The 24,952-nt window shown below is 35.4% G+C and overlaps 1 protein-coding gene across 2 annotated transcripts in view; it reads left to right on the forward strand.

Moving 5' to 3' along the window:
* The window catches only part of ROCK2 (Rho-associated, coiled-coil containing protein kinase 2), a 58,343-nt gene that overhangs the window by 16,926 nt on the left and 16,465 nt on the right, over positions 1-24,952 (forward strand). Inside the window, exons 3-20 of one of the 2 annotated variants that reach the window (XM_010566670.1) lie at positions 485-622; positions 3,186-3,446; positions 9,140-9,284; positions 11,807-11,945; positions 13,615-13,706; positions 14,504-14,663; positions 15,272-15,335; positions 15,496-15,507; positions 17,127-17,206; positions 17,574-17,622; positions 18,369-18,504; positions 18,634-18,725; positions 18,978-19,224; positions 19,553-19,659; positions 20,328-20,487; positions 21,561-21,721; positions 22,142-22,326; positions 23,553-23,622. In XM_010566670.1, the coding sequence (XP_010564972.1) occupies positions 485-622; positions 3,186-3,446; positions 9,140-9,284; positions 11,807-11,945; positions 13,615-13,706; positions 14,504-14,663; positions 15,272-15,335; positions 15,496-15,507; positions 17,127-17,206; positions 17,574-17,622; positions 18,369-18,504; positions 18,634-18,725; positions 18,978-19,224; positions 19,553-19,659; positions 20,328-20,487; positions 21,561-21,721; positions 22,142-22,326; positions 23,553-23,622 (2,298 nt within the window). The remainder of the gene's footprint in view (positions 1-484; positions 623-3,185; positions 3,447-9,139; positions 9,285-11,806; positions 11,946-13,614; positions 13,707-14,503; positions 14,664-15,271; positions 15,336-15,495; positions 15,508-17,126; positions 17,207-17,573; positions 17,623-18,368; positions 18,505-18,633; positions 18,726-18,977; positions 19,225-19,552; positions 19,660-20,327; positions 20,488-21,560; positions 21,722-22,141; positions 22,327-23,552; positions 23,623-24,952) is intronic. The other variant, XM_010566671.1, reaches the window with a different exon arrangement.

Raw genomic sequence — 24,952 nt, forward strand, 5'->3', positions numbered from 1 at the left:
TTGGGTTCGGGGTTTTTTAGCAGTTTCAATTTGAGTAAGCAGACTACTGGAGTCAGCTCTCATCTTTATGCTTGTAGCCATAGTGAGGAAGAACATATGCTTGTATCGGTGCGTCTTCAACAGAACAGCTACCTCCTAAGAGCTCCTGCAGCCCTGAAGCGCGTCCTTCTTGTGGCCCTGCAGCTCTTCTTCTGGGGACGTAGCAGCAGCTGCAGCAGTTGGCCAGGCTCTGGCATATCTTCCTTCATTTGGCATCCTTCTTGTTCCACTCCTGCTATGTTTTTTTCAAGCAGCTGTTAGGTTTTTCTTTCCAGGTTTAGAAGTTCTCAAACCCTTTCTGTGTAGAAAATTGGATATATGAAGACCTGGAGGCATTGCATCCCAAAAAGCAGTTTGCACGTAGGAGAAATATACTATGCCGGTATTTGGTTTTTTTAACAAGGCATTTTAAAAAAAGTTGTTTCTTTTCTTTCTCAACCAACAGGTTCGCCATAAAATGACACAGAAGGTTTATGCGATGAAGCTACTTAGTAAATTTGAAATGATCAAGAGATCAGATTCAGCCTTTTTCTGGGAAGAAAGAGATATCATGGCCTTCGCCAACAGTCCGTGGGTGGTTCAGGTAGGGAAGATATGTAAGAGTAAACTAATAATAATAAAGCCATAAATCTTTCCTAGTCTTGAGCTGGTTTTGAATTTACATCTAAACTCAAATCATGGTTTAGGTTCAGGTTTTACTTTTTAAAAATACGTATTTACAGCAATTTCACTGAGTTTTGTGCATTTTGCTGTGTTAGAAAGTAGATTAACGTACATTTTAGTGGCTACAAATGCATCATAAAACAGAATTAAACAGATATTTGAAATATCCACATAATCATTTGGAGTAATAGGGAGGTTACCTTTCCAACTAAGAAAAATTCTGTATAGAAATGTAGAAACAAATGTCAACATTATTTCTAGTCTTTCCTCATGATACAGTTGGTTGATCACAGGCAATTAGTATTAAGAGTGCTTTAAGTAGTTACTGACTTTTGAGCTGCAATTTGTTAGGTGGATGAGTGTACATTCCTGGTCTCCTGCAAGACAGGAGGTTGTAGCAGTGGTTTGCTTGAAACCATCTTCTGTTTAGTGGTCAGTTACTGCATCTCAGCTCAGAAGTAATATCCAAGTAATGGAGAGTTGCCTTCTTCAGCTGGTCTTGAACACCATTGCTTGCAGCAGTCTCATGACATGTATCATCATCATGTTTGTAATATGAATTATGCCTTTGGGAAGAAATAGTACTGAATATTGCGATTTGTTCTGAGTGGTAAATTACACCAATTAATAAAACGAGTAGTGAAAGCATATGCTTAGAGAAATTGTTAGTACTTCATTTTGTTAAATAATTAATACTTTTAAATGTTCTCACATATATTGCCATGCTTCTGTATATTTAATAAGTAAAGACTGGCTTTAAGCTTTCTATATATTCTTCATAACACTTCACATATGCAAGAAAATTTTACAAGGTTTTTTTTTTATTTAGATATTTTGCTCTTCTGAGCATATTGTGTTCTTGCCTATATTCAGCAGAAATGCTTAACCACATAGATCAATTTTTATTTAGTTGTTTGTTTTTGTTCTAATGACAGTAGTTGTCTGGAATTATTTTTATTTTTCACATGCAGTTGAAAGTAACGAGAAATGTAGGACAGTTTTCAAAGGAAAATGTAGCAAGCATGATATAAATGTGTGTGTGTTTGTAAATAGCAAATGAATTCAAGTGTATTTGCAATTGTGCCTTCTATGATGAAGTGTATTAGTGTGATATATTTAGGTAATGTGGTCCAGTGGGATAGGACATCGAGCTGGTTTTAAGAAAATGTAGGTCCTGTTCTTAGCTGGAAACTGGGACAGATCACACTGCTTCTCTCTGCCTTCTTTTTTATGTGAAAAACAAGTGAAGCTAGAGGTCTAGATAATTTTTTTTTTTTTTTTTTTTTTTTTTAAATCCTTTGAGGACAATAATGAAAGTGCTGTATAAAGGCATAGTGTTGTTATTTATTATTGTGTTATATTAATATCCTTACATGTGAGAATACAGAGACTCTGTATAGATTTTAATTTAGATTTTAATGGCCAAATGCATTATCATATTGTATATACTATCCATTTGTGAAAACAAATACAGTGCAATATATATGTATTAAAATGTATATTTATAATATAGGTCTTACATCACTAATAAACAATAAATTTTAATCTAAAGGTCAAATCTCCTTAATAATGTTCCTGCCTTTCATGGTTCCTCATCCTCTGCAAACTCCCTGCTTTTGATTTCCTCCTTTCCACACATCTTCTTTTTCAATTGCCTTTGAATTTTGTGTGGATAACTTAAAGATGTGAATTATTTTATTTTTTAATGTAAAGGAGAAGGTATTCCCTGAGAAATAAGGTGGGAGACTTTCAGAGACTTTTTCACACCAGTCATTGAACAGTTGATAGTAATGCTTTTTGCTGGTTTGGGCCATTTTCAGATCTGGTGATTGCTGGGTGAAATCTCTCAAACTTAGCTCTCTAGGTCTGAAATACATTTTAAAGAGACTAAACTTACTATCATGCCAGTAGGAAACATACTAGCTGCAACCCATACCGGACTGTTATTTTCTTAAGGATAATTTCTTTGTATTGTGTTATAGTTTCTTCAGAACATTTTTTTTTCCCCTTTCTTATTTCAATATACATGTTGTTTTAGGGCAAAATCGGTAGTGACAAGTGTTTTTGTAAATATGTACAGAGATAAGGAGATTTATAATATATAAAATTTAGAAACAGTCTAAGAGGCTATTCATTGTTGAGCTATTTTCAGATCAGTACATGATGCTCCCTTTCTCAGATTTGATATTTTGCATTTTGACTCAGTGAAACTTCAGTAGCTCATACTATTAATCAGGAAATCTTTTTCACTTTCTTAAAAATGAAAATGAGGGTGTATTGAAGTTCAGTAAATTACAAGGTACTGTCATAATTAATAGAAAAAGTAGATTATCTGAATATAAAAAATATAGTTACTTTACATCATTTTTGAAAACATATGCTCAGGTTTAATGAATCTTCAAGATAAAGTGCTTTATTCTTTTTCCTAGCTGTCTCTGAAAAGTAATCGTGTTTTTTTCTTTTCCTTTTTTTTAATATTGCAGCTATTTTGTGCCTTCCAAGATGACAAATACTTGTACATGGTAATGGAATACATGCCAGGTGGAGATCTTGTAAACCTTATGAGCAATTATGATGTGCCTGAGAAATGGGCCAAGTTCTATACAGCTGAAGTTGTTCTTGCTCTTGATGCAATTCACTCAATGGGCTTGATACACAGAGATGTGAAGCCTGACAATATGCTTTTAGATAAATATGGGCATCTGAAGCTGGCAGATTTTGGCACTTGTATGAAAATGGATGAAGTAAGTATGCAACTGAATAATTTATCATCTATAAAACTGTAATTCTAAGGTTATTTTCTTATGAATTATAAGGAATATTCATCAAATGGTCCACTTGGTTGGAAAGCTGTTCCTTGTCTCCTAGTTTTAAATACAAGGGTACTTTAAGATAGTGTAACCTTTTCTATAATAAACTGTTCTGGCACACGGAAGAAGGATGTAAACTTACTTTTCGTTATTTTTGAAAGCATGCGTGTTTATGAATTTCTGAGGTTCATTTTTTTGCCAAATGTCTGAGAAGCTTATGAGACAACTCCTAGTTTCAACATGAGTAACCTTGGAACAGTTCATAAATTGACATTTTTCTGTAAATGAAATTATTTTATGGGCAAGATACAGTCCTAATTTTTTTTTTTTACTGTGTCTAATTGTTCTCATAGCATCCTCTAGTGGTCATTAAAATGAGGTCACAGTAAGGCAGCAGTGGTATGTGATATATTGATTAAAATTTATGTTAGCTATTTGTCAAAATGTCATATATTTAATTGTCCAGATTTTACCATGTACAGACAAATACGCAGTTTTCTAATGAGACTGTATAAGAATATTTTATTTTTAACAGGATACTTTATATTATTAAAGGAGACTTAAAAATAAAGCTACCTTTTCGAGTTTGCACTTTTAAAATCTTCCCTGAAAAACAAATGTTATGCTGTAATTTACACAATATATTCTTCCTGTGGAAAATTATAACAGATTCTAAAAAAACTGTGTGAATGTGTGTTGTGATTTGCCTGGCTTTTAAAAGGTTTCTGTATTAATGTTGGCAAGGATGATCCTTCTAAGCTTATTTGCTTTAATGTGTTACATTTTTTTCTGTATTGTTTAGGCAGTGCTTGGTATAATTCCTGCAGCCTACTTGATTTGCATTTGCATCATTAAGTTAATGTCTCTTCGGCTGTATCTAGAAGTACTGTCTCTTTTTAGGTTTTTTTTTCTTTCCTGTGACAATATATTAACTTCACTGAACAACTACAGCTGTTTATTGAGGTTCAGTAGTCTGATTAGTTTTGCTGATATTATAGTTGTTATTCTAAAAGCAGATAGATTGTTTACCTCTGCTTTGATGATTTGCTTGCCTGTATTTTAGGGGACAGCATTTACTTTAATTGAAAAAAAATCAGAAGTAGTACTTCATCTCTTAATTTAGTCCTTAAAAAAATTAATCTTGGTTTTGAGCCCATAGACTATAGGTCTTAAGGGAATCTGCTGTTCATCAGAAGAGACAATAAAAATAGCATCAAAAGGTTCATAATATAAATCTACAAAAAAGGGTGATCCTTTATGCTATTTTAGGGATCCCAGAAATGGTGAACCTAAGCCTTTTTTTTTCCTTTTTTTCTTTTCCATTGTTGTTGTTAAAGGAATGGAATACTAAAATGTGGTTGATCATATTATAAATGTAAGAAGTGCATGCACATTTCTCAAAGAGTTATAGTGAGCTCCAGTTTGCACTGGGCATCATCAATGAACCAGTGATCTCCTAAAGAAGTTAATTTTTTTAACAGATTACATTTTAAGTTCTTCATGTTTCTCAGACTCAGTGGAATGGCAAAAATTTTTTATACAGGAAGCTTTAGAAGTTGAGAGGTTCTGGATTGTCTCCAAATCTCTTGCTACTTCTTACAAAACATGAACACATCCCAGCTGTGTAAATATAATATTGGTGTTGGCAGGATGATTTCTAGAAAATATATGCTTACTGAATACTTATTTGTTTTTTCTGATTTGGAGTTCTTTTAGCAGTTGTGCACATTAGCATCTTACTTTTGCTGTTGAGAGCCCAGGAAAATTCTGCTGCAATTTGGTGAGAGACATTTTTGACCTTTGCTGTGGAATTGGATTCAGTGTCCTCTTAAGTCTTCCAGGCCAGTCCAGACACTTGCAGCAGAATTCCTCCTTACCAGTATGTGAAAAGAATTGCTAAGTGCTTTAGTGATCTTTTCCAACAAAAAAAAAAGAAACTGATCTGTTTATGTAACTCAGTTGTGTGTTTTCAGCATTTGTGGGTTTTTTTTTTCTTTTTTTCTCCTGTTCTTTTTTGCTTTATTTAAAATCTGTAACAAGGTGTTTATTTCTGTAATTGAATAAAGAATGGAGTTGGCCTCAAAGGTTCAGTGGGAATTGTGGTTCCCTTTTGGTATCTAGGTGTGATAAGGTAGCCCAGGGTACGTTTCACAAGACTAATCTTCAGGTTTTCTGTAAGGAACTAGACAGTAGTTGGCTTTAGTAGGTATCGTAGAGCTAGGATCTCCTAATGTTGCCAGGCTCAGTACATAATGCTGTCTTGTGCTAACTGAGCTTTTAGAAGAGCACAAGTGTAGAGGATATCTGTTGAAAAAAGATGTGACTGAAAGAAGGGATGTTTACTTACCATTTGGGATTATCACCTCGGCTCAGGCAGTTTAGCGGAGAGAAGAAACATGTTCATCTTTTTAGAACTCAACTTATTTCTCATTGAAGCTTATCCAAGATTCTGCTGGATCCCTCTTGCCTCAGTTCATTGTCTGCAGCATGCTGCAGAAGCCCGGGTGCAGTGTTAACACCTGATCTGAGCTATCCTACTGTTTCCACACAAGCACTCTCCAGCTCTTGTTTACTGAAAGAACTTCATGAGGGAGTGAAAGCCTGATTTTCAGCCTTGATTCAAGACAGCGAGTCATTCAGGTCTGATGGAGATCCTCCTGAGGACAAAAACTGAACTGCTTTGTCTTCAGCAATGTAATAATTCTGAAAGATGGTAGGATACGCTACAGCCTCACCACCAAGTTGTCATAAACTGTGAGAACACGCTGTGTCTCCTGGACAGCCTTTTTTAAAATTCTGCGTTGCACGTCTCTCACAGAGCTGCAGGTGATCAGTTCCAACATCCACCTTGATCTTTAGAGGTGATGAGAAGAGTCTTGAGTAGAACACTGGCCTGAGACTCCTGAAAGGAAGCTTTGTATGAGAACTGCTGTAGTAAGTGTGCTACTCAGGCATAACACAGAGGCTTAGTATTTGAAACACAGGAATAACACTATGTCCAGAGAAAACAGCACTTTTTAGATCTCTTCAAATGCTGAAGTACAGAAGGCAGAACTCATCGTGCAGAATGTGGGGACTGTCAAGATGCCATGTACTGCACAGAGAGGACTTCCCAGTTTACTTGGCTTTTGATGCCAGAGATCACAGAAGCTAGTCTGACTGTGGTACTAAGAGTATCCAGTACTTAAAAATACATGCAGAGCAATGCCCGAGTTCTTTGAAAGAACAAGTATGTAAATGAGAGGAACAGAAATCTGGGAGTATTATAGTCAGGTGTTAATGGACCAGCCTCCCCAGGGACACGGTAGAATCCCCATCGCTGGAGGTTTTCAAGATGCAATCGAACAGGGTGCTAGATAATCTCATCTAGGCTCCCTTTCCCACGACAGGTTGGGCCAGATGATCTTTCAAGGTCCCTTCCAACCTGGGCTGTTCTGTGACTCTGTGAATGCATTTTTAGATTTGTTCCTGAGACGGAAGGTAGAGAGTTTTACGGAGAGTAAGTACACCTAACTCAACGTGCTTCAGAGAGAAGTCCATTGAAAACTGATGTTAGCATGCAGGGCCCTTCCAATGGTAGGAATATTTTTTGTGTTGCTGTTCAGTTCTTTGACATCTTGTCTGAAAACTTAAGGCGTTGTTACCTGGAGTTCTTTAGCATCTGTAATGTCATTGGAAAGAACTTTCCTTGTTGCTGCATACCAGCCATCAGACTTGGTTAGGGCTGGCTTTTTTTTGGCACAACCTTTGCTTTGTTTGCATAAGACTTCATAAAATATCAGTGTGTATAACATATTGAAAAGTGTTCTTGTTCTGGTGTATTTATTGTAGAGGAATGGGAAATGGAGTGTTACTAAGTGCTTAGGTGTCAAGGTGATGAGGCTGTGACTGAAGCTGCGCTGTTCAGAGAAATCTTTCAGAACTGTTTTGCTGACTTTGTTTTTAAAGAAGCTTCTTACCCAGCAAGAGTTTCAGGTGGCTTCAGCCAGTCTTCGCTGAGTGACGAGTCAGATTTTCCCTTGTTGTAATTTTGCATTTGGATAAAGAAGAGATAGACGTGCACCAGTGTTGGAGGCCTCATTAAGTTGCCACAGTCCTACTAGATCAGCAGAATCACATGAGCCTAGAGCAATTCCTCCAGTGCTCAAAGCAAAGAGAGGCTTAAGCTTCAGAGAAGACCTGCCATGTGCCAAATCCATTTTTGAATGTTCTCAGCTTTAGATTTCTGGAGCCTTTGGGCTTTAGTTTATTTCCCAGTGTTAAAACATGTTCATCTGTTTTCTTCTTTGTTCAAAGCATGCATTAGGTCTTCTGAAAAGAGTTAACTTGATTTTCTTATTCCAGGATGATCAAGCTATGTGCTATCTGGTTCGTAGTGTAGAAAGCAGAAGTTAACCTGCTCTTCATTCTGGAACTGAGAAATTAAAGCTTCCTTTAGGTTTCAGCTTCAGCGTGGAGTTGTAAGACGATAGGCCTTTGCCAGGAGGACATTTGAAGTGCTCCTTAGGTCTCTTCAGTATTTAGTCATCACTTTAGTTTTTGCCTGCCAGTTCATGACTGTCCAGGATTCTGGTTTAGTACATAAGTAAAAGCTTTTGGCAGTTCATATTGTGTGTGAAAAGAAATACTGTAATTTGGTGTCTAATTTTTTACATGTCGATACAATTCCCAAAGCAAAATGTTTCTCTTCCTTTCTTTAAATATGTATTTTGCCTTTAGCTGTTGCTACTAGTATTCCATATGAATGTTCAGAATTAGTATGTATTGCCATTCATGGTGATGGCAAAATGCACGAAGAACTTCATAAGATGACTTAGAAAATATTTCAGGTTGAGAGACAGAATAAAAGTTGATTATATTTTTGGTACTTCCTTAACTTCATCCAGGATTTCATTTCATTCATCCATCTGGTCTCTCTGGAATGAATGCAGTGAATTTGATTAAATGAAACAAGGCTTACAAGTTTGAAGCAGCATGCTGGCAGATCTGACGATGCTTCTGCGTCATTTAGCCCCTGCATTTTTAGTCTCTCAGTGTGAAGCAAAGAGGATGAAGAATCATTCCATTAACAGAACTACGTTAACATGTTAATAAAAATAATCTTTAAAAAAAAAAGCTTTGGTATTCTTTAAAAATAGCTTTTCCTTTTATTTTTTCCTATATTTAAATAAAAACCAAGGTGAGACTATAAAAGTCTATCTGTAACTTGATTTATTGTCTGAATTAGACAAAACTGTTATGTATCTGCTGTGCAGGGCCCAGAACTCACAGCTTGTCAAAATTACTCTGAAGTTTGTCCCTGAATTCAGTGAGATAAGGAGCAGTCCGATATGGTCTGTAGCTTCATATTGAAACCAATGGTAAAAATAATAAAATTGGTCCATTTTTGAAAGATGTAATCAAGAAAAAACGCTATGGAGTAGGCAGGGGAGCGCATGTTACGAAATGGACTTGTCATTTCAGTCCGTATTGCTTCTGGAGTAAAAAAGAGAGTCTTTCAAACACATTCCTTGAACCAAATACTTTGGGCTGTATTTTTTATGTTTTTCTGGTCTACTAATAGGCGAATTGTTTAAAGACTCAGCAGTATTTTTAATTGAGGTGTTTGAATTCTTACTGTTGCACAGACAGGTATGGTGCGCTGCGATACAGCTGTGGGAACCCCAGACTACATATCGCCTGAAGTTTTGAAATCACAAGGGGGTGATGGTTATTATGGACGGGAATGTGACTGGTGGTCAGTAGGAGTTTTCCTTTTTGAGATGCTAGTTGGTAAGTAGTGGTTTCTTCTGCTAATGAGATTATTGTTGAGTCTTTAGCTGTACTTTGCTGCAAGGTGGCTGGTTGTACCTCACTGTCTAGTAGCTTCTGACTTTTGGCTGATGCTGTTGCTTCATTCCTGTTTTCTTTGCTCTCTGTCACTCTTATGCTGTGACAGCTGTTTGTGTGCTTGCTCAGTGATTAGTTCCCTGACTCGGTTCAGCTTAAAACTAATTCTTAGAATAGTTTTAACTGGGGTCAGTACCTCACCATCTCACGAACATGTCTGCCACCTCAGGGGCAGTACTGAGTTTTCAGGGATGCAGAGATGGGAAAGGAGTGGGAAGGGCAGGACTGCCCTTTTCCTCTTCTCCGTGTTGTGTGTGTGTCCCCCCCTTTTCTTTATCCCTTGCCCCCCCCCCCGTACCCTCCCCTCTGACTAGCAATGGCTTCTGTTAGGTCAAAATGACTGTGGAAGTATGGCTTGATTATTTCTTTTATGCTTGAGTCAGGATTTTCCAGTAAAATACACTGGACTGCTATGGCAACGAACATAGACTATAATCTGTTAAGGAGATGAGTCATCTGCATCTTAAAATACAGTGAGGATCAGTATTAGAGTCTGGTAGCAAAATACTGATGATAGAAGGATGGAATTGAGCATATAATTATTAAAAATCCAAATCAGCATGTTTTGGTAATATTGCAGATTTGATGTTTCTAGCATGTTGAGCCAGGAAAGACATTTGGATATATGATGCTATTACAATCTCTGTGTCTTTCAGGATTAAGGCATTTTGACTTACAAAAAGTGTGGTTTCTAATAGTCTCTCATAAACAATTTTAGCAATAAATAAGATTCTTCAGTTACTAAAATATTGGACATAGCTGTCTAGAATGTCTTCTCAGACACCCCCCCCCCCCTTTGTATCTGAGAGGGAGGATTCTCCCCTTTTTATCCTTCTAATGAAAACATTTTTTTAAAGTGAAATCTTACTTAGTTTCTCCATGTCCCACACATTGGTAGAAAGTATCTCTTTTTGTGCGTTTACATATCAGATTCTGCTTATGGTCTTCTAAAACTTTATGCTTTAAAGAAGGCACAGAAAGCATTCTGTTGTTCTGATTTTAGTAAAGACACAGTACTAATGAAAACAGTACTACTTTTTACTGCGTGCTTAACTAAAAGCTAAAATGTTGGTCATGGGATGGAATCCTACCATTAGTTCAGTGACTTAGGATAGTTTTGAGGTGTGGCCTAAATCAAAGCTGTTTCTGAGACTGAAGACAATTGAGAAGGGGAAGGTTAGGAAAGAGGGAGGCAGCAGCAAGTATCAGTGATCCTCCCTGCAATGTACTGGTATGGCAACCTAATGAATTTACTGGAAGTCTAGAAGTTTAATTCAAGCTGGTGTGTACTAATTTCTTATTTTGCCATAAAATGACAGAAAGAGGCTAAAGGCAGGATTGTTGCATTTATATTCTTTTTGAAAGCCGAACGGTTTTTGTCCATTGGTCTGTTCATACATTTTTTCATGTACCTAGCTTTTGAAATTCTCAGTACCTTGTTGGAAGCATGCAGTCAGGATGCTGACTGCCGTGCCAGGTGATCCCTGCCTGCACACAGCACACCAGGACGGAGCAAGGAGCCTAGCTCACACGATTGGTTGTTCACCCTCTCTATTAAACCTATGGATTAGTTTTGAGAAAGGATTTATGTAAAAGTTGCAGTCTCTTGATTACTGACCCAAACCATTTGTATATTCAGAATGTTGTCAGCTAACTTGAACGTCAGTTGCCTTTATTGATACTGATTCTTTTCAGTTGTCCCAGTTTTACCTTTCTTAAGGATATTTGCAAAGAAACTAGGCTTAACTAAAGCCTATGCTGCAAACCTTTGGGTGAGAAAGGTCTATGATTTTAAAAGCCGCTTGCCCATGTTAATATAGGCATCCAAGCTAATATAATTTATCAGTCAACAAGATTTATTAATATGAGTTTAACAGTGCAGTAACACAGTGAAGGCCTCTGCTCAGAGCTGACTTGCTTTAGGCAGCTCCAGGGGTAGGCAGGGTAGACCTACGTGCTTCTGAAGTGGTCTTTGGAGAGCTTTGGTGGATTCTTTCCAACAAATGTGCGTTAGTAAATCTTTAATAAGTTTCGGTCCTTTATGCCCATGGAAGCGTTTAAAGATGGGATTTTATGTGGGTGTCAGCCATCATGTAAATTAGAAAACACAGTGATAGTCTTCAGGTGGAACAATAGATGTATTTCCTTGGGCAAAATTTTGGTAGTGACGTGCAGGATGAAAAATGATTTTGTTTGTAACACAGGCATTTTAGGGAAGGAATATTTTTAGTAGTGTACATTATTTTATACCCTGCATTCCAATTTTACTTTTTTTTTTTTTTTAAGTAAAAGACGTATTTTAGCTAAAACTGCTTGTAGACTTTTCTTTATATCTTTTGTCTTTTTCAACTTACATGACTTGAACATGACTCAAAATCACAGTCAGTTTACTATTTTATTTTCAGGCGATACTCCTTTTTATGCAGACTCACTAGTAGGAACGTACAGTAAAATTATGGATCATAAGAACTCATTACATTTCCCGGATGATGTGGAAATCTCTAAGCATGCAAAGAACCTTATCTGTGCCTTTTTAACTGATAGGTAAGTGCACATATTATTCTGGTACTGTTTTTATTTTGGATGGTATTAGCACATGTACATTGTAAAAATTAATTCCTTCCATTACTTCTCCTAATCTCTGTTCAAATCTCTTCTGCAAAATCTCCTGCTCTCTCATTTTTCTTTTGGGGTGTTTTTTCCAGGTATTGTATTTTATTTCTATGAGCAGTTCTGACAGCTCTTGTTAACAACACAATTTGTGCCAGAGAAATCCTTCCAGTTGCAGTGTATAATACAGTAACAAACCTGTAAGGTTGAAAGTAATTTGTAAGCTCCAAGGCAGGGACCAAATTATTGTGCTTAGTGTCTAAGCGAGTGTTAATTAAAAAAATGAAAGCAAATACTTTTATGAAAATAAGCATGTTTTTATTGAGTTTCTTTAAGCTTTCTTGGAATGTTCGAACTTTTTTTCATTTGCTTTGTTGTATTAATTGACAACCTAGCGAGCATATTGTTTTGGCTATAAATAGAACTTAGAGGTCTCCCTTTGTGGAACTGAGCCATTTATTGATATTAAGCTGTGTATGGGCACTTATATTTTCTTTAGTTCCAGAAAGCAGAGATTATCTTCAATTTCTCTGATGCAAAAGAAGAGCGCTGTAGGTCCATAGTTAACTCTGGTCGATGATGCCTTCTTACACTTTCCTGCGATCACCTGAACTTGGCTACAGCAGAGCATCTAGCCTTTATAAAATGAGGGATTAGGAAGAAAATTGCCTTATAATGGTTTTCGCATTTGAAGAGAGATTGTTTGCTCTGTTGAGCAAGATCACGGTTACTCAGGAAGGATGTGCTTTAACAGTGCTTTTCACCCTTCATAGCTGAAGCATAGAGAGAAAATATGAGTAGAATTTAATAATGTAAATGCAGCGAGGTGTACTTCCACTACGTGTGTCCGTCTTCCTGTTTATATTTAATACAGTGCTTGAGTGATTTATTTAAAACAGATGCCTTCTTTCTGTATGTGTGATCACTGCTGGAGCACTTAAAGAAGGAATAAGCATCGACCCTATGATTTATTAGTTTTTATGCGCATTGTGTTTATGTCCTGTTCCTGTAGATTGTTTTAAGAGAGACTCTTCTGGTCAAACTAAAAGTTTCTTGTTGGACTCAAGATTTACTTCACTGCAAATATCAGCAAGAGATGTGTCAGGGTTAGTTATGGGGCAGAGGCTGCAATTCTTAACATACTTATTTCAGTCCAGCTTTGAATAACCGTTCTGTGCAGTAAGTTAGACCTTCCTTCACTTGTATGTCAAGGTTTGTCATGTGACTTGGCAGACACGAAACTTCTGCAGTTTTTTTTCCCCCTGAGGCTGTTGGGTTTTTGTTTGTGTTTTTAGTTTTTTCTTAGTTTTTGCCTCAGTGCTCTCTTTCTTGCTTTACTCCCCATGTGGCAGACTCCAAATTCTGGACATTTTAGCAGTCACAGGGAGAGTGCATGCTAAGAAACAGAGTATATTTTATATAAGAAACTACAGATCAGTGGTTGGTGGTTTTTAATTTTGTTTTTTATCTGAACATTAATGTGGTTAACTCAGACAATCTTTACTGAAAGTTTCTTTGCTGCTTCTGAGCAAGTCAGGAATTAAATAACAAGAAACAAGTGCTATTTTTCCTAATGTGAATCTGGCTTAATTGCTATGTTTAGGGATGTGCGACTTGGGAGAAATGGGGTAGAAGAAATAAAGCATCACCCTTTCTTCAAGAGTGATCAGTGGAATTGGGACAATATTCGAGACAGTAAGTAAATTAGCTTAAAAGTTCTATTTTTATTCATTATTTGAAATAGTAGAAATGAAAAAAACTTTAGGATGTATAAATTATTTTCTGTCTACCAAGAATCTTGCTCAAACTTCCGTATTTATCATTTGTATTATAAAAACTTTATCAGTAGGGGTTAGTAAATACACATTTTTCCTACTGGAATTATCCTCATCTTTATCTTGCTTTTAATGTATAGATTTCAGTTTTGAACAACAGAACTGGAATTCTAACTAAAGAGAATGCATGTTACGTTCTATTTCTTTGTGGCTTTTGTTGTTTTGTTTTTGTTTTGGCGTGGTTGTTTGGGGGGTTTTGTGTTTTTTGGTTTTTTAACCTGTAGTTAAGACAGTAGTTTGGCAGCAGTCTTGTCAGTTTTACTGCTTTTCATTTAAGACATTGTGAACTTGATAGCGTTAGGCAAAAAAACGAAGTATGTCAGTTCAGATCATGAGCTTGATCATAACTTCTAAAGTCATGTATTTACTAGAGTTTCTTAAAATGATGGTTGTATTTAGAGTTCTATTCTCAAATGTGATTACCTTAGCAAATACATTTTGCACATTAAGATATTCTGTGTATTAGGCAACTAATGTAAAAATAGATTTCTCTAGAAAAAAATGTTCACAGTAATGTTTACAGATCTGCTGCATGTTTAATACATATTTAACTAGAAGACAACTTATATTATAGTCTTTTTAATATTACAGAGGTACCAGTATATACTAAGTGGCTGAATCTTGGAGTGAAGTTCATCTTTTCTCCCCTTTTTATAGCTGCTGCTCCTGTTGTTCCTGAGCTTAGCAGTGATATAGATAGCAGTAATTTTGATGACATTGAGGATGACAAGGGAGACGTGGAAACCTTTCCAATCCCCAAAGCCTTCGTGGGAAACCAGCTGCCTTTTATAGGATTTACCTACTATAGAGACAATTTGTATGTGATACTTCAATATGCATTTTTAGAAATATACCTGCAGATTTTTCTTATATCGTATCCCTTTTTTCACTCTAGGCAGAGAATTTATTCACTGCATTATATTTATTTATGTCCAATTGTGAAGATACAAAATGCAGAGTTTAAGTAGAATATATAATTTGCTACTATTTTGGTTATTCTGGTAACTGATTAAATAACAGTATTTTTATATGCACAAAATTATGTAGTCTCTCAAGAAAATCTTTTAGGGTTAAAATACTGATAGATTTGTAATTATACTTCTAAAATGGCTTTTTATTAGTAGCTTTAGAAAGAAGTTTACACAAAATAATAGCTTGCTAGGACTTGAATAGTTAAGAAATAATTGTATAAATTAAAAAATTATAAGCTGCTATGGGTTTGAAAACATATGTTATATTTCACTTAAGAAAAGATACAAACCAGAAAGATGCACTGACACTGAAATAAAAGAATCTTCATTCTGAGAATAGCATAAGACAAATTAAGACTTGAGAGAATTGATTAAAATTAGTTGATTGGCAAGGTTGCCAGAGTTGTTGAAAACTTGAATAAGAGCTGGAGGGATTTGTTTTTGGTTTTGACAGGTTGCTAAGTGACTCCTCTCAGTCTTGCAGAGAAAATGAATCTGTGCAATCTAGTAAAAATGAGGTTAGTGCCTTTTTTCGTAAGTATTAATGGTATGATTAACTAATTTTGTTAAGTCCGTTAAGAAAAGACAAAGTCTAAAATAAGTTTTCAAGAAAACGGGGGGGGGGGCGCTTTTTGTCTTTTAATGATCCTCAATAAAAATGATATTTTCTGTTTACAGGACAGCAAGGAGGTAAGTATATTATTTGAATTATGAAAGGAATCAAAAGATTCCTACATAATTTATGTGAATGTGAAATATCTTAAATATTCACCAAATTGTTAACAGTAAACCAGTTTTATTTTGAAACAGTTGTACTCAAGCATTGATGTACTATAATATAAAGATGAATGAATACAGATTTTTCTCGAATTCTTTTGGCATTTAGAATTTGTTTGGAAAACAAATTTGTAAGGCTCTGTTTGCCACAGACAGCATCACTCTTGGGGAGGTTGTGAGTTTTGGCTCCACACTTGCCTGAGTGATTCATGATTGATTTATTCAGAGTTTGGAAAAGTAAATTGTGACCTGCAGTAGTAAAGGAATGTTTAAATTGTGCTGTCAGTTGAAGTGAGTGTATGGAGCATGTTTATCCAGCTTTTGAAGATTGACAATTGAACTTAAATTTGCAGATGACAGGAGAATGCTGTGGAATTTTCATGAACTTCATTATGGTGCTTAAACATTTGTCTTATTCAAGTGTAGGTAGTACATTGTTAACATTTCTTAAAACTTACAACTCCTTTTCAAAGTTTGAAAAATAAGTAAATGAAATGCATTATGTATTGACCAGCATAAATTTAAATGCAAATGTTTATTAGGTTCCACTTCATTCCTTCCTGTCATTGATGAATAGATTAGTAGTTTTAGAGTTTTCCTTTTAAAAAGAAATGCTACTGCTGTTTAAAATACATACTGTCAAATTTGTGATATTGCTTTATGTTGTGATAGTAAACATGGTTGGTAAAATTTTGCATTTCACTTCTGACAACTTTTTTTATTTATATTTTCTCAAGCAGTGATTCTCAGGTTTTGAGGTCCTTTTCAGTGTCCCTGTTCTGGGAATCTTCTAATTGTAACAATTATTAAGTGTTGTAGAAAATCACATTTTAACATTTCATGCTTGGGGGGGGTAGAGGAAGGGGAAGGGAGGAAAATAGAGGCATTTGAAAGCCTGAAGACATGACATGAATCCAAAATTATTATTTATAATTTATTTCATGAATATTTGGGTACTTGACTCACGATTTCATTTTTATATTTTAGTAAGCCAAACAAAGCATTCCCAAACCTGGAAAGTGTTTGTTAGCTTCTGTATGTGTTAGCCTAAGAAATTCTTCTTTATGTGAGGTCACTGAGCATGCTTAGTAATAATATGCTCTGAATATTGTCCAATTTGGTCACATGCCCCCCTTTTTATTTTTAAATTCTATTTAGAAAAGACTATCCCAACAATTCTGCCACAGTGGAAAGTCTCTGTCTACAGAGAAAGAGTACAGCAAAGAGCCAGTAGCAGTACTCTTTGGCCATAGAAATTTTGTGACTCACAATCTGTGGCACATAATTCTGTGATGGTTAGATTTAATGTAGCATGCAGCAAATTTCATTGCTATGGATCTGTATCTTTAAAATCATCAAGACTAATACCTTGTAAAGATGTAACCTTCTACTGATGGTTTTAAAATAATATAGTGTAAGATGATGGAATTAATTTTCCTCGCTTTCCCTTTTTTTGTTACTTAATTGAATTACACTTGTTTTATGTGATAGTGTTTTATATGTGGGCCATGCTTTTTTGACATTTTACACAGTTTCAGAAAAAACTAAGCAAGCTGGAAGAACAGCTCAGTAACGAATTACAAGCCAAAGATGAACTAGAACAGAAGTACAGGTGAGACTGTTTTGATGTGTTTGGTATGTTTATAAAGAAGTTTTATTGCACCTTTTGTTTCGAATGCTTAAAAGCATTTTAATCCACTTTGGCAATTCCTGACCCTGCAAGCAGACCTCACTGTAAATTGCTGGCTTAATTCTTGCTATTCCTGTGACTGCTGTTTTATTTCTTTCTTCTTCTTCTTTTTTTTTTTCCTTAACTCTCCATAAGTATCTCTCTATTGTTTGAGTGATTTCTCCAGTCCTTGAAGTTTCATGTGATTGCTGAAAATAGAGTATCTTATATAAAATTAATGAGACACATCCAAACATTCTAATTTCTATAGAATCAGCAGGGTTTAAAAATATTTTTCAAATTTCTTCAGGTCTACTAATACTCGTTTAGAGAAGATAGTGAAAGAGCTAGATGAAGAGGTAAGTCCATGGTTGTTTCTTATTGGAATTAGAACTTTAACATTTGTGTGTGGCTTTTTTCCTTAGGAAGCAGCAAATTACTTTTGAGTAGCTGTGTTTATAGCGAGTAATACCAGTTCATTTATTGATATTCACAAGCATGAAATTGTTGTCACTGCTGAAATATTTTCATTATGATTTCTGTCCTACAACTACACATTTGTTTCCAGAATTTGTTTTTTACTGTGTTTTTAATTTGGAGGACAGTGTGATACAAATATCCCATATAGGATTCTAAAAATTGAAGAATGTGAGAGTAATGTTGCTAGAAGAGGAATGCCGTTCTTTGCATTGTTCAGTATCAGTAAAAGGACGCTATTTCTTGCCCAGCTTTGCACCTTAGTGCTTACTACAAATTTGCCATTCTTTAGTGGATGTGTACAACTTAATGTATTGCTTATCCAGGTGCGTGTCAAGATCTTGCATTACACGTATGTTTTTGTGCTTCTGGAGTGGCTGCTAGGCAGGTTTACCAGATTCATCAAATCCAAATGATCAAACAGTCTTTAAATTGTAAAACCTCCGGGCCACAGTCGTCCTGGGCTGGATTTGACCATGTGTTCTGATACGCTGTGTTTGCAGCAGGCAAATAGACTGTGTCTTTCTCCATTACAAACTAAACTGAGTGCATGAGCTGTCTTTTTACCATTTAAAGAATACCACTCTTCTGTATGTAATTAGTGGTGTATTTTTTTAAATATATCTAGATAACTTTAAGGAAGAATGTAGAGTCTGCAGTCAGACAGTTAGAAAGAGAGAAGGCTCTTCTTCAGCATAAGAATACAGAATACCAGAGAAAAGCAGAACATGAAGCAGATAAGAAACGCAATTTGGAAAATGAGGGTATGTTGAACCATGCTTGAAGGGTTCTGTTTTGATGTGGGTTTTTAAAAGATAAAATAAATGAATTATAGTTCAAATTGAAGCTTTTTTATGACCGTGATTAACAATGTTGTAATATTTTTGTTGTAGTTAACAGTTTGAAAGACCAGCTTGAAGATTTAAAAAAGAGGAATCAGAACTCTCAAATATCCAATGAGAAAATCAATCAACTACAAAGACAGGCATGCCAACTTTATCTATGTATATTTTAAATTAATATCCATTTAAAGTACGCATTTTGTTAGTAGTGGACGGAATTGAAATGTGTAATGGAGTTTTAAAAGCTGTTCTTTCTTGTCATGTTTGGTATTCAAAAGTAATCTTAAAATACAATCCTTTTTATTTCTTTAATTCGTAAAATGTAGTATTTTGTAGTAGAAATGGTAGTTGTTATATTTTAATTGTTTCTGAAGTATGTTTTTGTCAATCTTTAGTTGGATGAAGCCAATTCTTTGCTGCGGTCAGAGTCTGATACTGCAGCCAGGTTAAGGAAGAACCAGACAGAAAGCACAAAGCAAATCCAGCAGCTGGAAGCTAATAATAGAGAACTACAAGATAAGAACTGCCTGCTAGAGAATGCAAAACTCAAACTGGAGAAGGACTTTCTCAATCTTCAGTCTGCTCTAGAATCAGAAAGGAGAGATCGAAGTCATGGATCAGAGATTATCAGTGATTTACAAGGTATTCCTGAAAGTCTTCTGAAGTGAAGCTTGCTTCTCATTTCAGAAATAAAGACAGGTTTTGGTGATGTTATTTGAGCTTCAGATTGTGACTACATTAGTGTGCTTTTCTATACAATGTTATGTAAGCATGGACACACATTTAAGAGAAAATGTGTGATGACATTTAGAAAATATTACTGATAACTTTTAAAATCACTCCAAAGGGAGATGTTCTTAATAGTCAGAATTAGGAGCTGTTACATTTGAAAAACTTTATTTCTAAGTAGATAAAGTACATTCTTTTTTCACACACTGCCCAGCCTTATTGATGTTTTGGTCATTTTTAGGTCGAATATCTAGCCTCGAAGAAGAAGTAAAAAATGGAAAGAGTGCATTAGCCAAACTGGAAATGGAGAAGAGACAATTGCAGGAAAAACTTACAGATTTAGAAAAGGTAACAATACTTCTAAGTGAACATTGGTGTTATGTTCTTACGGAATTTTTAAATTTAAGCTTTTGTTACTTGAGACACGGAGACAAAATCTGTGCAGAAAATAAGCCTTGTTTTCAGTGTTTATTCTTTTTCTTTGAATTTTTTGGGTTATTTTGTGATTTGAGAAGGGGGAGGGAGACATCATTTCCCTTATGATCATATAATACATTATACTTCTAAAGTACATAATGATGTACTCCAGTGTATAGCTTAACAACGCAGTAGTAACATTTCATTTCATCTGTTGTGTTTTTTTTTTAAACTCTCAATATTGCCAAAAATAAAAAAGCTTCTGCTAACATTTTTTTCGACAAATTTGTCATTGAAACAAAAGTATTGAAAAGATTCTTCAATAGACTTAATCTTTGAGCCGCTTTTATTACAGAATGTTGGTTGTTAAGGCAGTAATTCTATAATAGTTTGCAACAGGGGATGTCACTGCGCATTTTTGGAGCATTTTGCCATCCATAGAAAAACATTTGTGGAAATGAGTTCTCAGTTAGCTCCCTAGAGTCTGAGCTCTCTCTTCTACCATTGGCATACTTACAAGCAGCATGTTACTGTTTGAAATTTTGTCTTTAACCTAATGCATTTAATGTTTCATTCCAATGTAATTTTTTCTTTAACAGGAAAAGAGCAACATGGAAATAGATATGACATATAAATTCAAAGTTATGCAGCAGAACCTTGAACAAGAAGAAGCTGAACATAAAGCCACAAAAGCACGATTAGCAGACAAAAATAAGATCTATGAATCTATAGAGGAGGCAAAATCTGAAGCCATGAAAGGTATGTATTTGACATCACAGTTGGACTTAGGTGTAAATTATACAAAGTAGGTAATATAATCTTTTGATGCTAGTGGAAGCCTAAGTGTAGGCTTTTTTTCCTTGATTCCCCTGTTCTTTTTAAAGATAATTTGTGTTGTAAAATGAGTTGTAGTCCCTTTGTCCATGTTTTTCTAGGTTAAAGACACACTGATGTAGTCTCAGACTAAACAGATTCTCCATTGCACACACTACTAACTCATTTGCTGTGTTAGTGTATTCTGAATTAATTTTTTCTTAAATTTGTATTACTAAAACTGCTTTAAACATTTTTGTTAAGAGCTTATCTGTGTTCTTATTCAGTGTACTCATACCTTGTTGTGTCTTCCTAAATAAAATATGCCAGCAACTTCATAATTTAAATATGTAGACCAGATAGACTTAGAAATGGCAAAGCCTTTGCTGCACTTCCATAGTCGCAATGCATATTCTGGTGCATCTCATGACAATTGAAATCTCTTGGAGAGAGGGATAATTACCAAACAATTCCATAAGATGGCTCTTATTTTTGAATTAAATAGCTTATGTTTGTTGCGGCTACTTAAAAAGCTGCCTACAGATCCTGTCCTTCTAGTTGCAGAGCATTCACAAAAATTTAGAGCATTCAGGTGTTCAAAAGAAGCCTCAGTAATAATGGCTGAATCACTTGGCATATCAGGTTCCTGAACAGCTTCAACTCTTTAAATGATTTCAAATTATCATAGTCAAAGCAACACTTCAGTAGATTTAGATGGATTATTTTTAAAAATCCACCCTTTTTATCCGTCTCAGATGTGTTGCAGATAAACTGGAAGTTCTCTTGAAACTCAAAAGTAGGAAACAGCTATCAGTCAGGAATGCTTGCAAAAGCATCCTCTGGGTGTGGGTTTACTGTGAAAATTTTAATGAATCCCTTTTCAGCAATCTTTCTCTTCAGTGTTAAAAGGATAATAAACATGTTGCTTATTGTTAATGTGGGATAGATGTCCTCCTACCCTTGCTCTTCAAAATCTGCTGGTTTACACTGACTGACATCTTAAACCTCTTACTTCACAGAAATGGAGAAGAAACTTTTGGAAGAGAGAGCTTTAAAGCAAAAAGTAGAAAACCGGTTGTTAGAAGCTGAAAAGCAGCGCTCCATGTTGGACTGCGATCTCAAACAATCACAACAGAAAATCAATGAGCTCCTTAGGCAAAAGGATATACTAAATGAAGATGTAAGGAACACTGACAAAAGGAGTCTCAAGTGGAACCTGGTTTTCAATATCCCAATATTTTCCCTATCATAGCTATATTTAGGAATGTTTGTGAATGAGAATGGCAATAACTTTTTCCTTCTCTGTATTTGGAGCTTTAAAAAGTCTATTTTATGGAGTGTGGTTTCATTTTTCTGAAATATTTCAGCATTATTGATCTTAAAAAGTTTTTCTTCTGGAATGTAAAATGCTGTGAGATTGACATGTTAAAACTAGCTTATTTATTGTCTGCTAATGCCTTTATTCAGGAAACAGCTTTGACTTATCAAAAGATGTGAGCATGTTGTTCAGAAATGTAGAGGAAGTCAATATGAAAAACTGTTTAAATGTTGCTTTCCTGTGTAGGTCTGTAAAATTCACAGGTTTCTGTTTATTCTTCAGGTAAAAAACCTGACATTAAAAATAGAGCAAGAAACACAAAAGCGCTGTCTCACTCAAAATGACCTCAAGATGCAAACGCAGCAGGTCAACACCTTGAAAATGTCAGAGAAGCAGCTAAAACAGGAGAATAACCATCTTCAGGAAATCAAATTAAGTCTGGAAAAACAAAATAACGAACTCCGCAAGTACGCAGATTTGCTCTATGTTTTTTAGTAATGTTACTGTTTTGTAATTGGTTTGGGGCAAAAGCCGAGAGCAATATTAATTTTAAAAATTCGCTGCACAAAATATGCTATTCTACAGTGCAAAACTTAATTGTTGTTTAAAAAAATTCACAGCTCTAGCTGAGATTTGCCCTAGTGATTCAGCAATGTATAGATTTGTAGTAAAAGATGTTTGTTACCCTGAAAATCTTTAAAAAACGAGGTTAAACACAAGAGTGTGAGGACTTCAGGGAAACACTTAACAGAAAATCTATGTACTTTTTTTTAAAATTACATAAGACTTCAGTGGAAGAGGAAAGTTACTGGCATTATTAGTCCAGGAGACCTTATTAGAGTTGGAAATGAATACTAATACAGAGCTGTGAAGCATAACCATTGGAAATGCCTAGTACTAAAGATGTTCAAACACATCTGTTGGACCTTCAGATAGGAGTTGTGTTAAATCCCAGCAGTTCTTCAAGGTCTTACAAGTAATATTTGCACCTGATAATAAATAATTTTTTTTTTTAACTTTATGTTGACTTATGAGCATTCTTTTGAATGAAAAGACAAGTTTAGCACATGTATCAGATTAATCTCATTCTTAGCTCCTTTATGACTTCTGATGGTTTATCTCCTTGTGCTTTATCTTTTCTGTCAGCAAGATGTAGTTACTCATGTAGAAGGCGGCTACATGTGATGGTTGCTGTAATGTGAAACATTGGCAGAAATATTTTCTGCTACATTACTGTTTGTTATGGGTCTGACTAATTGACTTTCTGAGTTGTTTTAATAACAGATGAATTCAAGAAATGATGCTTGTTGAAGAACACAGGCATGGTTTAACAGACTGAGCTCTAGCAAACGAGAGACCCAAACCAATCTGTCAGATCAGTGATGTTTTACATGGAAATAACATTCTGTTGGTGGCTGTTTGCTTTATCAGTGTCTCTTACTGGTTAAACCATGTGACACTGTTGTAGTTTGTGTGTTAACAGTATTAAACTGACTTGTTATTAGTGCAGTGTTCTCAGCTGTACAAGTGAAAAAGAGAGCTAGGTAACTAGAGGAAGCCTCAGGTTTAATTGCTGACCATACTTTTGTCAGGAAATGACTGAAGATCTTAAGAGTGTGAATGCTGTCTTTTCTATTTACTAGTTTGGAATATCTTCATATCTTTTCTTTTAAAGTGTGTTATTCCTTTCTAGGGAACGTCAAGATGCAGATGGACAAATGAAAGAGCTTCAAGACCAACTTGAAGCTGAACAGTATTTCTCGGTATGTTTTATGCTTCTTTATTTTTATACTAATCTGTTTACTAAGTACAATAGTAGCTTTTCTTCTTCCTCCTCAGCCATCAGGCGTTTCACATCTCTAACCTAAAGCTAATTCTTTTTCTTGTGTCTGTCTGCAGTGTTTTCTGCAGCCTTGCCATCACTCCTTTTTCTTGATCACAGAGCTGTGTGAAAGAGCTCATGTTAAGAAATGTCCCAGCTTTGGAAGGGAGTCCCAAACACAGTTCAGAGGGAGGGAGGAGTCAAGCAGCTTGTTCTTCTACAGTGTGAATATTTTTCTGCATGTTTCAAGCCTTTTGCATTCAGCATCTCTTCCGTGCTGCATGGAAGAGAAGAGCTGTATTCTCAGAATCACGTGGTGTGACAAAACGTGGGCATTTAAGGCTTGGAAGGAAATTTTTGCATTACAGCCAAACTTGGTAGAGATCTGTTGGAGTTTTTGCTTTATTGTGATAAGGTACAACAGAATAAATGAGTATTGTACTTAGTAATCATCACTAGTATATGGAGGTTAATTTATATTAACAGTGCACAGGCAGTTGCACTGCAGGTAGAGGCCAAAAGGCTTGTTTCAGAATTAGAGGAAACTTAAGATTTTACTGTGGTCTTCAGGTCAGTGAGGAGAAGGACTATATGAAGTTTTAATAGATCAAAAAGTTGCACACAGTAAAGGAGAGGAAGGGAGAGTTGAGGTCAGTTGACTGCTCTGGACAGCCCAGAGAGAGACAGTCTGTCTTGAAATCCCTGCAGTAAGTCCACTTGCAGTTGTCTGTCACTTTACCTGTACTCAGTCGTTTGAGTGTACAGAGCAATATGATTTTTCTTTCATTTCCTTTAGAGCTCTAGATTTGTATCGATTTCATGAAATTTTGAATTTCAAATGCTTTTCTAATCTGTTTTTTCCTTCCTCCTATGCTTCTTTTTGCTCTTTAACTGTCATTTTCGTTTCATGGATTTGTATGGTTAAAGTCTAAATTCTACATACCTACCTATGTCAGACAAAGATTTAAAATAGTAGAGAAAAATAAATGATTTTCCTTGCTTCTGATACTTCTGATTTTCTATCAAATAGTGACTTTCACATTTAGAGTCTCTTTAACAGTATGCTTATGAACATATAAAATGTATATCATGCATCTGTCAATTCACAAAGACAAGTTACAAAAAAACCAAAAAATAACTGAAACATATTTGTGAATGATGATGATGTTTAGTTAAATTTAGAGAAGGCATTGCACAATTATACTATAATTGAGTGTGTGATTAAAGAATTGCATACCGTGTCATCTTGTATCATTTTTTGTGTACCTTCA

The sequence above is a fragment of the Haliaeetus leucocephalus genome, unplaced genomic scaffold (genome assembly GCF_000737465.1).
Source record: "Haliaeetus leucocephalus isolate CR32 unplaced genomic scaffold, Haliaeetus_leucocephalus-4.0 Scaffold217, whole genome shotgun sequence".
NCBI classification, from domain to species: Eukaryota; Metazoa; Chordata; class Aves; order Accipitriformes; family Accipitridae; genus Haliaeetus; species Haliaeetus leucocephalus.